This window comes from Manacus candei, unplaced genomic scaffold (assembly GCF_025592945.1).
Source record: "Manacus candei isolate 608988 ecotype Guabito, Panama unplaced genomic scaffold, ASM2559294v1 h1tg000043l, whole genome shotgun sequence".
Lineage (NCBI taxonomy): Eukaryota > Metazoa > Chordata > Aves > Passeriformes > Pipridae > Manacus > Manacus candei.
In genome coordinates, this window is record NW_026138091.1 from 2,883,763 (window position 1) to 2,897,223 (window position 13,461).

Sequence of the window (13,461 nt, forward strand, 5' to 3'; positions counted from 1 at the left end):
CCTCCGTATCTGCCAATCCAGCTTAAACCCCACCAAAGCCATCAGTGTCCGAGTACACGCATGTTCCCAAGCGTGTTCAGGGTGCTCATCCTTTGGCTGCCCATTGCTGACAACACGTTCCTCTTGTGGTGCAAAGAGGACTAAACGTCAAATATCTGCATTTTCTGCATCTTCTTCACTTCTGTTTAACCCTTTCCAGCAAAAAAATTTTCTAGAGCAATTTGTTTCAGCTACCACAAGCAAAGATTCATCCTCGCCACCAGAAATCCCCTCAGTCTCAATACTGCAGTTCATATCCTTGCTTTAGTTGGAGAGCCTGACTCTTCGGAGCAGTGCTGCTGCTGGACGTCGGCCTGTTCCGAAGGAGGAATTCCTTGGGTGAATGCGGACCTGTTCGGCCGGAGCGCCCCGGGGAGCCGCCGGGGGTCGCTGTGCGCGGCTGTCCCGGGCGCCGGGAGCGGCTCGGCCGCAGGAAGGCGGCAGGAGGCGGCTATGGTGCTGTCGGCCGTGCAGCAGGTGGTGGTCTCGGCCGTGCTGGTGCTCTGCGTCTTCGTCGTCATGCCCAGGATATTCGGGGGAGGAGGCGGCGGGCGGCCGGGCCGGTCTCCGCGGGGCGGCAGGGCCGCTCCGGGCCACTACGATCCCCGGCAGCACGGCAGAGGTAGGAGCCGCGGCCGTGCCCGGGGCCGCGCCGCCGTCGGGGCTCCGTGCAGGAGCCGCCCCGGTCTCGGGCGGCTGGAAGGGAACTCCGGGAACCGAGGGGGCTGTGCCCTCGTCTGGCGGGAGGCGCCGGGGGTTGTACACGGCCTATGGAGGGGGAGGCCTGGTCAGACAGCTCCGAGCTGGCCTGTGTGCGCCTTAAACATCCCCCACCCCCTCCTGTGGTCTGCTTTTCTGGTTCATCAATGCTTGGATTTTCGTCTGTGCTGTCTTAAGAAAACTGCTTTTAAATGCAGTGTGACGAGAAGCGCCCGCAGGGGCACAGTCGGACCGATGGGGAGCTGGGAGGTGTCACAGGGAAAAACTCCTTGCCCGTGTTAGAGGTGCAGTAAGGAAGCCAAGTCTTACTGTTAGTAAAATATATGCACAGTCACAAAAAATCTGTCCGGCTATGATTGAAAACCATCCTTAAAATAAAGCAACACTTCACATGCCTGTGATTCTGCTGGTGTACTGGCCCAGCACTGAGTAAAATAAATTTGAGACAGATCTCCTATTCTCACCTGTCTGGGCTCTTCTCCTGTTTGGCTAGTAACTCACTTTGCTGTTTCTTCTGTGGAATAAACTTGGTGCAAGGCACTGGATTCCGTTAAGATTCAACATTCTTCCTCGGTGCCCACAAGGTATTTCCCTTGCCACGTTCATTTGTATGACTTATAGAAATTTTTTTCATCTGTGATATTAGGTATTTTAGTAATGCTTCTCCTTTACATTAAAAACAAACAGAACTTAGGGAAAAAAAATGAGTGAAAATTTATAACTTTCCTGGCTAACTCATTTTAGGCAATTCTAAACACTGTTCGAGTTCTCTTATCACAAAGTACCAGCTTAGGTTATCAGAATTAGATTACTTTTTTTTCTCTCATAGTTGGCAGAAGCTGTAGCCAAATAGTTGTTTCGCTGGTAGGTGTAAGTTAATTTTTTTCTCTACCTGATTGTGGCTGTATCTTGCACACTTGAATTCTGTTACTGTGAGTTCTTCAAATGCCACTGTTACAATATTAATTGACAAGTGATTTGTACAATGGTCTTTACTTTGTGAATTTTTATAGAATGTGAATCTTGTTAAACCCATATTCAGTTAAATTTGAAAGTGTAAGTCTAGGCAGTCAGTTGAGACATTAGTGCAAAACTTCATAGTCTCTCAAACACCTGCTGTCTGCCTCTGCAAGAATCTGCATTCTTCAGCTGATAGTACTGTTTCTTATGTGCATGTCCCATGAACTCCTGATTTAACTACCAAATAACCTAATGCCTAAGTTGAACAATGATGCTAGCTGTGCTTTCATCTGCTCCTTGTTCTGGCAGACAAGTTACATGCAATAATACTGCAGACTTCCAAGGTTGCATGTCTTTACTATTGTGTAATCTTTTCATGCTAAATATTTGATTTGCAGAGGTACAGTACTTCTAAGCCTGTGGGAATATCCACATAACACTGAATTTACTGTCAAAATAGTGAAAGCAGCAACACACCATGTGTATTTCAACAAAACTTTTTTTTTCTGCAACCAGAAAAAAATTTACAAACAATTCAGTTTGTAAATAACTCCTTTCTTTTGTTAGAGGAAAAATGTTCATTTGTAACTGTTTTCAGCATTATCAGTAGTTTCTCTGAATTTGCTTTACTTTCAAGACTTAAATTGTTTCTTTTTTTACATCTACCTTTCTGTGGTTTGCGGAAGGTTTGCCAACATTGCTTTGAAGGAAAAAGCTTAAAACTTGTATATTATAGAAACCAAGCTTGGTTTGAGAGTCTTTGCTACCTAGATTCAACTGTGCATCCTGTTAATGTAAGAGTGATTTTTAATTTTTTTATTTGGATGCAGGGCTGCCCACACTATCTTAAAAGAGTGATGAACAAAGATGATTACACAAGAGGAAAACAATTTAATGGCATTTGTGGACTCCTAATTTCCTTTCTTACTTTGTTGTTTTTCTCTCAATTTAATTTTTAAGGTAGTCCTCAGACAGTTTTTCAAGTCCATCGGAATCCAGGAAATTCTGACAGTAATACTTACCAGAGTATTCAACAGATGAGAAATGCAATGGAAAAAGAGATAAAAAGTGAGACAACAAGAGGAAATGGTAGAGAGTTAGCATTCACCCTCATGCCGTTGTATGCTCTTGGAGTGGGAATGTTTGCAGCATACAAACTTCTTAAGGTAAGCCATAGGAAAAGCATTAAATTATTGAAATTAGAAGCAAATGTAACTGCTTGGCTTGCTTGTTTTTTCCAATTCTGAGACCATGTATGTGGGTGTCAGAAAGCCATTTCTTGCTCTCTTTGACTTTGAATGTGAAGTCCAAAGTTAAAATTTTAGTGTGTCTCATTCTTACTTGTGAAGGCTTCTGACTTACCTATTTTTAGACACTTGAAGAAGTGAGAATCTTACCCACCCTGCAGCCTCAAATAAGAATCTGAGAACCTTAACAGTGCTGCTATCTGAGGCTGTAACTTAAGCCTCATCAGTACTTCATTTCTTTTTCATTCTTCATAATGAGATTGAGTATGGGCAGGAAGTGGACAATTCCTGCAGAGCAATTGTCTTTGATTAGCAGTTAGATAGAATAGCAACTAGACGGAACCTTTTATTTGGACTTCTCATTTGATCGTGCATCTGCAACCTACGCTTTATTCATGTAATGGGATGCCTTTTCTACCATTTGTAAATTAAAAAAGAACACATGATGAGTTGTTTTTAAAAAAAATCAGCCTTGATATGTATTATTTATAGGAAGAGACACTACAGCACTTGCAATACTGAGAGTGCACCTGCAATATTGTTGCTTGCCTTCAGGGGAAATAAAAATGAACAGGAATAGGACTGGAGATGGCATCTTCATTTCCGTAGTCAGTGTCTTATTTCACATATGAGAAAAATACCACAGCTTAGCAAAATGAGTGTAGAGGATGCCAGTTTAATATTTAAAAATTATGAAAATCTTATTTTGGGTGGTTACAACTCTTTACACTTGGGCTTGTTGGATTAAAACGTAAATATTTTTATAATAACGTGTTTATACTGTAAGAAAGAAGTTTATCTCCTAGTTAACGGTAAGAGAATGGATGCAGTTACCTAGAAGATTTCTTCTGTTCCTTTGGGAAAATCGAAGTTGAAATAGCAACTGCTTTCTTTTAAAGCTTTTGTTAGTCATGTTGTCATTGCATAAAATCAGAAGTGTTAGTTTAAGACAGGAAGCAGGCATCACAGAAGAAAAGTTTTATTACTGTAGTACATTTTTGTGGTTGCTGTTTACTTTCAGTAAATTTTTAAATGCATTTTTGTTCTTAATACACAAATAATGATGAAGTTTTTTAACACTGTATTTATTAAAGATGAAATCACATGAAGAAAGTCATTCCAAAAAGGAAAAAAGTACAGAAGACAAGGCAAAGGAAACGGGTAAGATACCCTTTCAGAATGCATATTTTCATACACTTACTGCCTGCTGGACCAAAGCTACATGTTTTTGTTGATGCAGTCCAACTGAATAAGAACAATCTTTTAAGTTACTTAAGAGCAGTTAGCAACCTACAAAAAAACCACTTTGTTATTCTATATATTTGAAACGTTTGAGGTTTGTTTAAATACTGCAGATGGTAATACTCTTTAAAACAGCTATAGTAATATAGTATGATTCTCTGTCTTTTAATGTCTGATGTTTTTTTCACTTAAGATCTGTTGGGTTTTCTTCAGTTTAAATATAATTATTTGATGGTACATCAAAGTTGAGCTATTTTCGTATGTTTGCCCCCCTTGTACAGACCCATTTTTAGTGAATTAAACAACTGTCAGCCTCTTTCGGTGTCTCCATTCACCAGGTCTGTAATCAGGTTCAGAAGTGATTTGTTACACTGCCTAGTCACCATCTTTGTGTGTTGGATTCTTCTTTCTTCAAAGTTCAGTACAGCTTTAGGAAGAATCGCTCTTCTTGATTCTAGTGCATTCAGCGTTAAATATATTTGTGAGGTGTGAGTGGAGAAATTCATGACTGTATATTAAGTATAAATACAGTACTTACACCTCAGGAAGTCTTGGAACTACATAGTTTTTGTGACTGGGAAGGTGAGCTTCACATTCTCATTCAGTTTCTATAAAGGTGTCCTCTGTTTGGGGACTACTGGAGATAGGTTATTGGGTGGGAAGGATTTTGCTCACACATAGTAAGGCTTCTGTTCTTACCCCCATCACTCCTTTTTCACATTCTATAATTTTACAAATAAAAGAAACTTCCTGTTTTTGAATCTGCCCAACCAAAATGTAAATTAATATCCTTCTGGTATTGTAAAGACATTTCTAACAAAGTTCTCTCTCCTACCCCCTCTTTCCCTTTTTTCTCCTCTCCCCACCTCCCTTCTTTTTTTAAAATTTTTTTTCCTTTTTTTTTTTTTTTTATTAGAGCATCAGCTTTTAGAACTGGAGCGGCATCTAGCACAGACAGAGAAAATGTTAAATTCTTTATTGACTCAGTTGGATCCACTTTCAAACTGGTGAGTTTCTGAAACTTCTCAGTGTAGTTTTCTGTACATTGAAATTTGCCAAAATGTTAACAAAATTCTTAAAATGATCCATATATATATATGGTAAGGAACAGTTTTTAGGAACCTTCTTTAATTAATTACTGCTTCTGTAGCCTTTTGCAGGTAATACCTCTTCTGCAGTTTGCAATCTTTTTCTACAGATACCTCCCATCTCTTGTTCACCAAACATTAATGCAAAAGTTCAGACTTACGATTGTGTTACTGTGGCTTAATGAGTTAAACTTTAATATTGACCACGGAGACTAATACTGGAAATATACTTAATCTCAGTAGCATTTGAAAGCCATTGTGAGAATTACATTTCTGGTAGCAGAAAGAGTTTCTTCCTTTAGATGCAAGTAGAAGAAAAAATTAGTTACCAAGGTTTAGCTGCTTATTTTTGTGTTTTGAAATGAACCTGTAAAGTGTGTGTGTATTTCAGTGAAATATAACTTCTCTGTTGTAGTGTGACAAGGGAATCAGTAATATATACTCCTTGTAGTTTTAGAGAAGCTCCTTTCTTAAGAAGCTAGAGCCTTACTCATCTACTAGAAATAAAAATATCCATGCAGTCCATTTTGTGGACTGACATCCTTCATGAAACTCAGGTTAAAACATGCAGAATTTTTATGATTGTTCCTTTAGTGTACTTCCGAATTCAATATGTGCTGAAACTGTTAAACAGCAAATCCACTGACCAATTTGCCTAACAAGTTCCTAGTAGTGATGGCCAGGAGAGTAAAGAAAGTCTGAATTAAATGAGAAGAGCCTCTAAACTGAAAAGTTCTGTATTAGGCATTGTTGTACTAAAAATAACTTTGGTTAATTGTTTCTTTCAGTAGTCATTACTCAGCCTTGGCCATTGGGGCTCCAATGTTAGAATTCAGTGACTAGATTATTCAGTAGGTGTACGTGATGGGCTCCCCACTTCTCAAGAGACAGTTCTTCAAGGAAAGCTTGACCTAAATGTGTCATGAAGTTAACTATGGTATTTATCCATGGAAGGAAGTATTTCAGTCTTGTGCATTTTTATCAAGCACTCACTTCCAAGATAATCTTTCCGCTGTTAACATTTGTCTTTTTTTCCAGTGTTAATGCTTTAGCTTGTGAGCAGAAAGATGAAATAATGACACAGCTCCAATCAATTAGACGACTGATGAAAGAAAGTGGTTTGGATAAATCAGAAAACAAGATGAAAGGTACTTTAATTTTCAGATGGGCAGATAACTAAGTATTTTATATTTTAAAAGAATAAATAGATCTTACTATAATAATATTCAGCTCCTGCACCTTAGGTAATTTGTGTGGAATTAGTTTTATTCTGGAGGAGTACCATTCTTCCTGTTTCAGGTATATCCAATTTCAAATTTTTGATACATTATGTTTTTTTTAAGAATAGGTGCTAAAAGACATTGAACTGGGATGGACCACACAGTCGCATTCTCCTTTGTTAAAACAGGCTTTTTGAATGTCAGTTCCTAAGCAGTCTGTTAGTGTTGGACTAACTTTAGTCTGAGGATTCCCAAATGAGGACCTCTGAGGCTGTGGGTTATGCTTGCATAAAACACTAAACAGCAAACTGTAGTTTCATCTGAAGACTTCCAAGAGCTGCATAGTAGTAGCCCAAGTAAAAAAAAATGTTAAGAATGGTTCACTAGAAATTTGGGGAATTTTTGCATTATTTGAGTCTTAATAAAAGAGAAAAAAACAAACAGAAAAAATATTCTACTTCTAAACTGACCCTGAAATTTAGAGCCTTTCCAGTAAAGATTCATTTTGATTATTTTTTGTGTATTCCAAGATCTTGGCCACATCTGTAATGAGAAACTTGAAGATCTCATTCAGTCATTTGCTGAACATTCTCAAGAGAAAGAAATGGACAACGGAGAAGATGATTGTTATGAAGATTTGCTTGAAGATTATAGTAATGATTACAAAATAGAAGAGCATGAATTACACGATGAATGTGAAATAGATCAGTTGGAGCCAGATGTCCTAGAAGACCAAGAAATGATAAACAAAGATGCCACTGAATCAGAAGTGATGGGACCGAGGAGACGCAATAGATATGAATGGAATCTGCATATGTAAAACTTTAAAAGCTTTTGCATTTTTTTATAACGTTGTATGCACTTTAAACTGTTTTAAATCAACTTAACATGCACTGCTATATGCTTTAAAAAGAGCAGTGAAATACTGCCTGTGCTCATATCTACAACAATTCTGTAACTGACTTCAGTGGCAGCAGAATTTTACTCAGGATGTTTACATACTTTATTTATTTTTCCCTATCAGAATATTTCTGTAATCTGTATATAATGCACTGTAATTACATCTGATGCTTCACTGAAATATTAGAATGTCTTCTAATTCAGACTATAAAGTAGAGATGTTTCATAACTGTTTTATAACTAGTAAGCATGATGCCACTTGAACTGTGACTTTCTTGAGTTCATTAAAGAGCATGCACTGGTGAATTTAGCTCTTTGTGGAAAACATTTCTCTAGGGTGGTACGGAAAGCAGTATGGATTAAGTCTTTGAGATCAATTCATAGTTAAGTTTATTTGGAGAGAGAAATTTAGCTATGGACACTATGTAAAAATAATTATATCTGAGTTTGCAGTCTCCTAAGTAATTATGTGTAGTTTTGTATGTCAGTTTAAACCCTAATGAATTATACTGGATCACTTAATTCCTTCCGTACCTGTCACTCGTTAAACTCAGCAGCTGTCTAGTAACTGATTAACCCATTAGTACTACATCACCATTTCATGTTTAACACAATAGAATCTCACCTTTTGATTCATTTTAATACATTTTCCTTACATCGGAATTAACAGATGTATTGCTACGTATCATTGAAGAACTGTGGGTATGGGGGGTTCTTTTTTCAATACATTATGCCAGCTCGATAGTGGCCTTTTTAGGTCATTGTTAAGAAAAACGTTTGTTTTCCTTTGCCAGAATAATTTTTGTCCATACCTTCATTTTTTACTATTTTTTTGTTCACTTAACACACATGCCTGTGGTACTGCCAGCCTTTAATGACAGGCATTGCCTTAGAGGTACGTTTGACAGTACAAAGCTATTAAATTTTCTGTGTTATAATTGCGTAGCTTTTAAGTAGGCCAGTTATAATGCCTGAACTCTTTTGCCATCCTTATTCTTACAGGAAAATAGCATGTGGATTTGTTTTTCTGGAGGAAATGTACTGTACTTAAAGGGACTAAATCCATTACTGTGTCACTCACTGGAATGGAATTAATTGTTCATTCTGGTGTATAAACATGGTATGTCTTTGGTCCTAAAACTGAATCACACAGGCTTGGAAATAGCAGCAGCCAGAAATACATCCTTAGCGTCAGTGTACTAGTAGTTTTGCAGTAAGTGAGATTTTGCCTAACTTTGGAAAACTATGGAGTACAAAGCCAGGGTTTCTTAAAGACAGAACGGACGAATCAGAAGTAGTACTTGGACACAATTGAATTTTTAAAAATACCTGATGTTGGTCTGGTCATTCAGGACAACTGGAACTGTTTGAAAAAGTCATTGCTGCATACAGGCTTTTTCTCTGAGATGCTTAATAAAGTGAACTGAATGAAGTGATCAAAGCCATTGATCAAGGGGAATGAGGGAATGGGAGCCAGGCGTGCTGTGCTGCCGAAATGTTTGCAGAATGCAGGTCAGTCCTGCTGCCTTCCAGGCGCTGTGCTGGTGTCCTTTCCCGCAGGATTTCCCTGCCCGCGGCAGTGACTGAATCATCGCTGTGGTGGCTTTCATGTCCCCTAGTCTTCGGATGCTGCTGATACTTGGAGCCCTTATCCGAAGAGGTTTGGGCTACTTTGGGGTAATCGCTGTATTTCGGACCCAGGGCACCGTGAGCCCTTTCGCTGCAATTTTGAAGTCTCCGATGCCGGCTGCCGGGGTCTGTGAAGGACTCGACTCCGTGCGGTGTGTACGCGCCCGGCTTTCCCGGCGAGGCTGCGGGGGCCGCCGGGGCAGGCCGGGCAGGGAGAGCCGGGCACGCAGCCGTGCCCCGGGCAGGGCGTAGGAACAATCGGGAATTCCGCTTCCCCACTGCGGCGATGTGCCCCCGAAGCGTGGCTGGGATCGGCCCCCGCCCTGGGCGGCGGGTGGGGCGCGGGCACCCTGGAGACACGCGGGGGCCGGGCCCGCTCCGCCGGCCGTGCGCGGTGGGACGGCTCCGGTGAGACGCGGCCCGGCGGGAGCCGCCTGCTGCCCCGCGCCTCTCCTGGGAAAACGCTTCGTTTCCTTGGAGCTGCCGAGCCCATGGTGTTTATCTCGCCTCTTACAGCGTTCTTGTTCGTGATAAAAGTTATTTCGGCGTGTGAACCTTTAAGTACAACAGTGCTCTCTCCCCTCTGTGCCTTCAGGTGGGAGGATACTCCATTTCAGGAGAGGCTGGAGGCCGTGCGAGGGCGTTCCGCATGCCCTGAGGGGGAATGGCTGGAAGCCTGTGCGGGGAGCGAGCGGCTGTGCCCATCCGAGGAGGCCTGGCAGCCGTGCCGCCGCTCGGTAAAGGAGCGGGCGCTGGGGGATTGAAACACTCTGTGTGGTTAGAAATGCGGTCACCTTCCGTGGGGGATGGTTTGGAAATGGGGCGTCCGATTGCTGGGAACTAAATGGTGGGCTTTAGGTTCAAAATGGGCTGAGTGGAAGGAGAAGCCAGCAGAGCAGGAGATGGCATGAAGATGAATGTCTTTCTGGAGCTCTCGGAGGTTTGCGGTGTGTCGGGAGGGCCCTTTTGTCTTCCTGAAATTACCTGTTCCCAGGGCATGGTGCGAAGGAGAGCCAGCAGTTGTAAGTGAAGAGTACAAAAGGTTTGATGTTACGAAGGGGTAGCAAATTAGTAATGCTTGTATGAGAAGCTATCAAGAAGTGTAAGGGAAAGAGGGAGTTAAGATTGAGACGAAGACGTACATTTGAACAGGAATCTGGTTAAGCATTAGTAAGGAAAGACTGAAATTAAGAAGTGGTGAAAAAGGGAAGCCAGCAACATTTCATAGCTTGCTGAAGACAATAGCCAAATTCTTTCTAATGCAATAACGTGGGGTTTTTTTCCAGAAGTACTTATATAAAAAATAGTAGTCTTTCCTGTTTTTCAGTTTGTTCTGAAAGCTGTCATTGAACTTGCATGGATTTGGAAGTGAAAGGAGTTGCTGCATCCCCTCGAAGGCAGGCTGAGCTGTCATTGAGGGGAAAGAAATGTCAGGTATGTGAATGGAAGGCTTGTGGTTGTTTTCCTTCCTTACTTTGACATTTTAGCAAATATTTTAATCATACTTCAGAAGATTCTTAGTTTGAGGTTATAATCCATTCTATAGCAAAGAAAACTTTTAAAGAAGTTTTTGTCAGAAAGGGATAGTTAAGTATGACAATTCTCAAATGGAGGTGAGAAATTCCAATAAAAGCAGTTGTCCTAAAATAGTTGATACTCTAAGTACTTAATTGGGATGTGGAGATTTTAAGAATGAACTAGTACTTGCAATTAAAAGCAACAGAGGCTTGAATCCGTACTGTGTGCTGTCTCAGGCTATTGGTGAAACTGGTAACAGGTGTGTCTGGTTTTGATTTGCAAGACGTCAGTAAAGGAACCCCAAAAATATAATTTGAAAAGGCATGATTTTAGATTGATGGGTAAAATGAATGAGTGCTCTGCATTCAGAATGAAGGGGCATTTTGTTTTCCTGGTGTTCCTAATATGCTTTGAGATAAGGCAGGTATGCAATCCCTGCAAGATCAGTATATCAGAAACTTTCAGGCTAACTTTTGAAAGTCAGTACAAATAGGATCTTGGATTCTGAAGGCCATTGCTTTTCTCATAGCTGAGGTAAATATTAATATTGTTATTAACAGTTGATTTTTCTCACAGATACTGTGTACTTTATGTCTGTGAACTAAAGTTAATTGCTAATCCTCTCTCAGCCCCCAAGCACCCATTTAACTTCCTTATTTGTTGCATGACCCCATCAGGAATTCTTGGCGTTTGACTGCCAAGTTGCTATTTTTTCTTTTCACTTTCATTTGGAATGAAAAAGGACCTTTTGTAAATGTTATCAATTTTATAATGTTAACTTTTAACCAGGTTTTTGAAATCTAAATGCCTGTGTACAACAAGAACATTTGAGGCATTTAGTGTAGGTTGTAAAAGAAAAGAAATGTCAATTTTTCTCTAAATCTCTCATCCCTTTCTTTCTTCTTTCTTGCGCATCTAAGTTTCCAAATTTAGACTCCCTAGTCCATGTGATTCTTGGTAGTTTGAAAAAATAAATCTTAAATGAAAGTTAGATTGAAACCACGTGCTTCACCCCAGTCTCCAGGATGATTTTTGTTTGCTTTCTTCCTGATTTGATGACTTCTGGAAAAGGAATTACATTAAGGCTGTAACATTTAGAATGCGGTCTGTTCTTTAACTCAACACAGTTGTGATGGTACAGAAAAAAATACGAACTTGAGATTTAATGCATTGTATCTAGTCGTAAGGATGAAGATGAAATTGTGTTTGACCCCTTAACGGTTTTATGTCCGTGACCACACGGTGGCGGTGTCATTTCGTGCGACCGTACTGCATAGAAAACTGTCTTTTAAACCTGAATATGCTGAATAATGTTTTGAAGGCACTAGAGTAGTGTTGCTGAACTTCTTTTTTGGGAGCAGGCCACAAGGGTGTATGGAAGGAATGGAGTTACAGTTTTGTGAGTTATGTGGCTGCTCTCAAATCGTGAAAGATGTTTGGGCACTGCTGGAAATAGCATGTCTGGTCAGTTCAGGCTGTGATGCTGAGATCTCAGAGCTCAAAGGTTTGAAAAGAGATTTTGGCCCTGGTTCTGAACATTCCCGACCCACATTTTTTTTCAGACTAGGAGGCCAGTTTGGGGAGTTGTTACTATGTGCTTGCCACTGTCAAGCTGCCTTCCCTGGGGATTTGCTGTGAGCTGTTTTCAGAAAGTCATAGGGGGAGAGATAGGTGAAGCTTTGGCTCGAGTCTTTTTTTCTTGCCATGTTCTTGCTCAGTTGAGTTTGGAGATCTGTGAGGTACACAGCAAAATAGCTGTGAGCTGCCTAGTCATCATCATGTACTTCTACACTAAAGCTGAGATGAAACAGTTACAACAAATATCAGAGGTTCTTGGGTGTCTGAGCTAGCTCCTTGTGAGCCAGCTTGTTGTTGGTATTGTGGTTTTGGTTTAAGGGTAGGTTCCCAGGCAACAAGGACAATGTGACCTAAAGCCCTGTGAGCTGTGATGGTACAAAGCCTCAGGAACATGGATTATTTTTAATGTATTATTAATAGCTGATGTGGATGCTATCTGGATTCTTAATGGCTGGGAATCTTTCTGTCATGATGATGAATACTCAGTCATTCAGTCTGATGATCTGTAAGAATCAGCTTTCAATGAGTTCTTTTCTTCCTGTTTGTAGCAACTTCATCAAGTATGTCAGACAGATAGTTAGAGCCATTGGTTTTAAATATTTAAGGGGAAATTGAAAAAGAGAACTATATATTTTAATCCTTATCCCCTAGGTATGTAGTCATGTGTCATTCTTCTAGGGCTGGAGACCAGATACACGGACTAGTCACAGTCCCCGCCCACCAGAGTAAGTCTGCTTCTGTTTCTGATCCTTTTATTTAATTGTGCATTATTAACACAATGCATTTGCATTTGTATTGATGTGCAACTCACTGTTCCATGAAATTTGTTATCATAGGTTTGTTTTCTGTGATTTGTTTTTGGAGTAGAATATTTGATGCATTCTTTACATTGGAATTAAGTTGATTTACGTTTGGTTGAGCTTAACAGTGGAGTTGTAATCACAGAATCACTGAATGGGTAAGGTTGGAAGGGACCACAGTGGATCCAGCCCACTGGTCCATCTGGTCCAACCTCCCTGCTCAAGCAGGGTCATCCTGGAGCACATGGCACAGAATTATGTCCAGATGGTTCTGGAATATCTCCAGTGAGGGAGACTCCACAACCTCTCTGGACAATCTGTTCCAGTGTGTGGTCACCTGCACAGTAAAGACATTCTTCCTCATTATTAAAAATAAGAGATCGTATTGCTGTTAAAATCGTTTTAACTTCCTGCAGGGTACCGTGCCTAGATCTAGGGACGCTGGGAGATTCTGATGAAGAGGTAATTATAAGTTAATTCTGTGCTGAATAGTTTTTAGAATTCATGTGTTGCAGGAGTT

At 40.5% G+C, this 13,461-nt stretch overlaps 2 protein-coding genes across 11 annotated transcripts in view; both read left to right on the forward strand.

Annotated features, from left to right (window-relative positions):
• Positions 1–451: 451 nt before the first annotated feature.
• CCDC107 (coiled-coil domain containing 107) lies at positions 452–7,726 on the forward strand. The gene is made up of 6 exons (XM_051795931.1): positions 452–661; positions 2,680–2,885; positions 4,061–4,127; positions 5,125–5,215; positions 6,335–6,444; positions 7,047–7,726. Exons 1-6 carry the CDS (start codon positions 493–495, stop codon positions 7,334–7,336), a joined length of 933 nt encoding a protein of 310 aa, XP_051651891.1. The 5' UTR covers positions 452–492; the 3' UTR covers positions 7,337–7,726.
• Positions 7,727–9,282: 1,556 nt separating this feature from the next.
• Positions 9,283–13,461, forward strand: part of CAPS2 (calcyphosine 2) — a 31,574-nt gene continuing 27,395 nt past the window's right edge. For 2 of the 10 annotated variants that reach the window (XM_051795923.1, XM_051795924.1), the window contains exons 1-4: positions 9,437–9,640; positions 10,373–10,479; positions 12,820–12,866; positions 13,358–13,403. In XM_051795923.1, coding sequence (XP_051651883.1) covers positions 10,402–10,479; positions 12,820–12,866; positions 13,358–13,403 — 171 coding nt within the window. In that variant the 5' untranslated portion in view covers positions 9,437–9,640; positions 10,373–10,401. Of the gene's footprint in view, positions 9,380–9,431; positions 9,783–9,813; positions 10,068–10,372; positions 10,480–12,819; positions 12,867–13,357; positions 13,404–13,461 lie in introns of those variants that run through there. The other 8 variants (XM_051795920.1, XM_051795919.1, XM_051795918.1 and 5 more) reach the window with 8 other exon arrangements.

What these genes read in the sequence shown, in the direction of transcription:
- CCDC107 (XM_051795931.1), top strand. Translation starts at nt 493, where the DNA reads ATGGTGCTGTCGGCCGTGCAGCAGGTGGTGGTCTCGGCCGTGCTGGTG. An exon ending in CAGCATACAAACTTCTTAAG is followed by an intron (nt 2,886 to 4,060) that starts GTAAGCCATAGG and finishes TATTTATTAAAG; the next exon opens with ATGAAATCACATGAAGAAAG. An exon ending in AGACAAGGCAAAGGAAACGG is followed by an intron (nt 4,128 to 5,124) that starts GTAAGATACCCT and finishes TTTTTTTATTAG; the next exon opens with AGCATCAGCTTTTAGAACTG.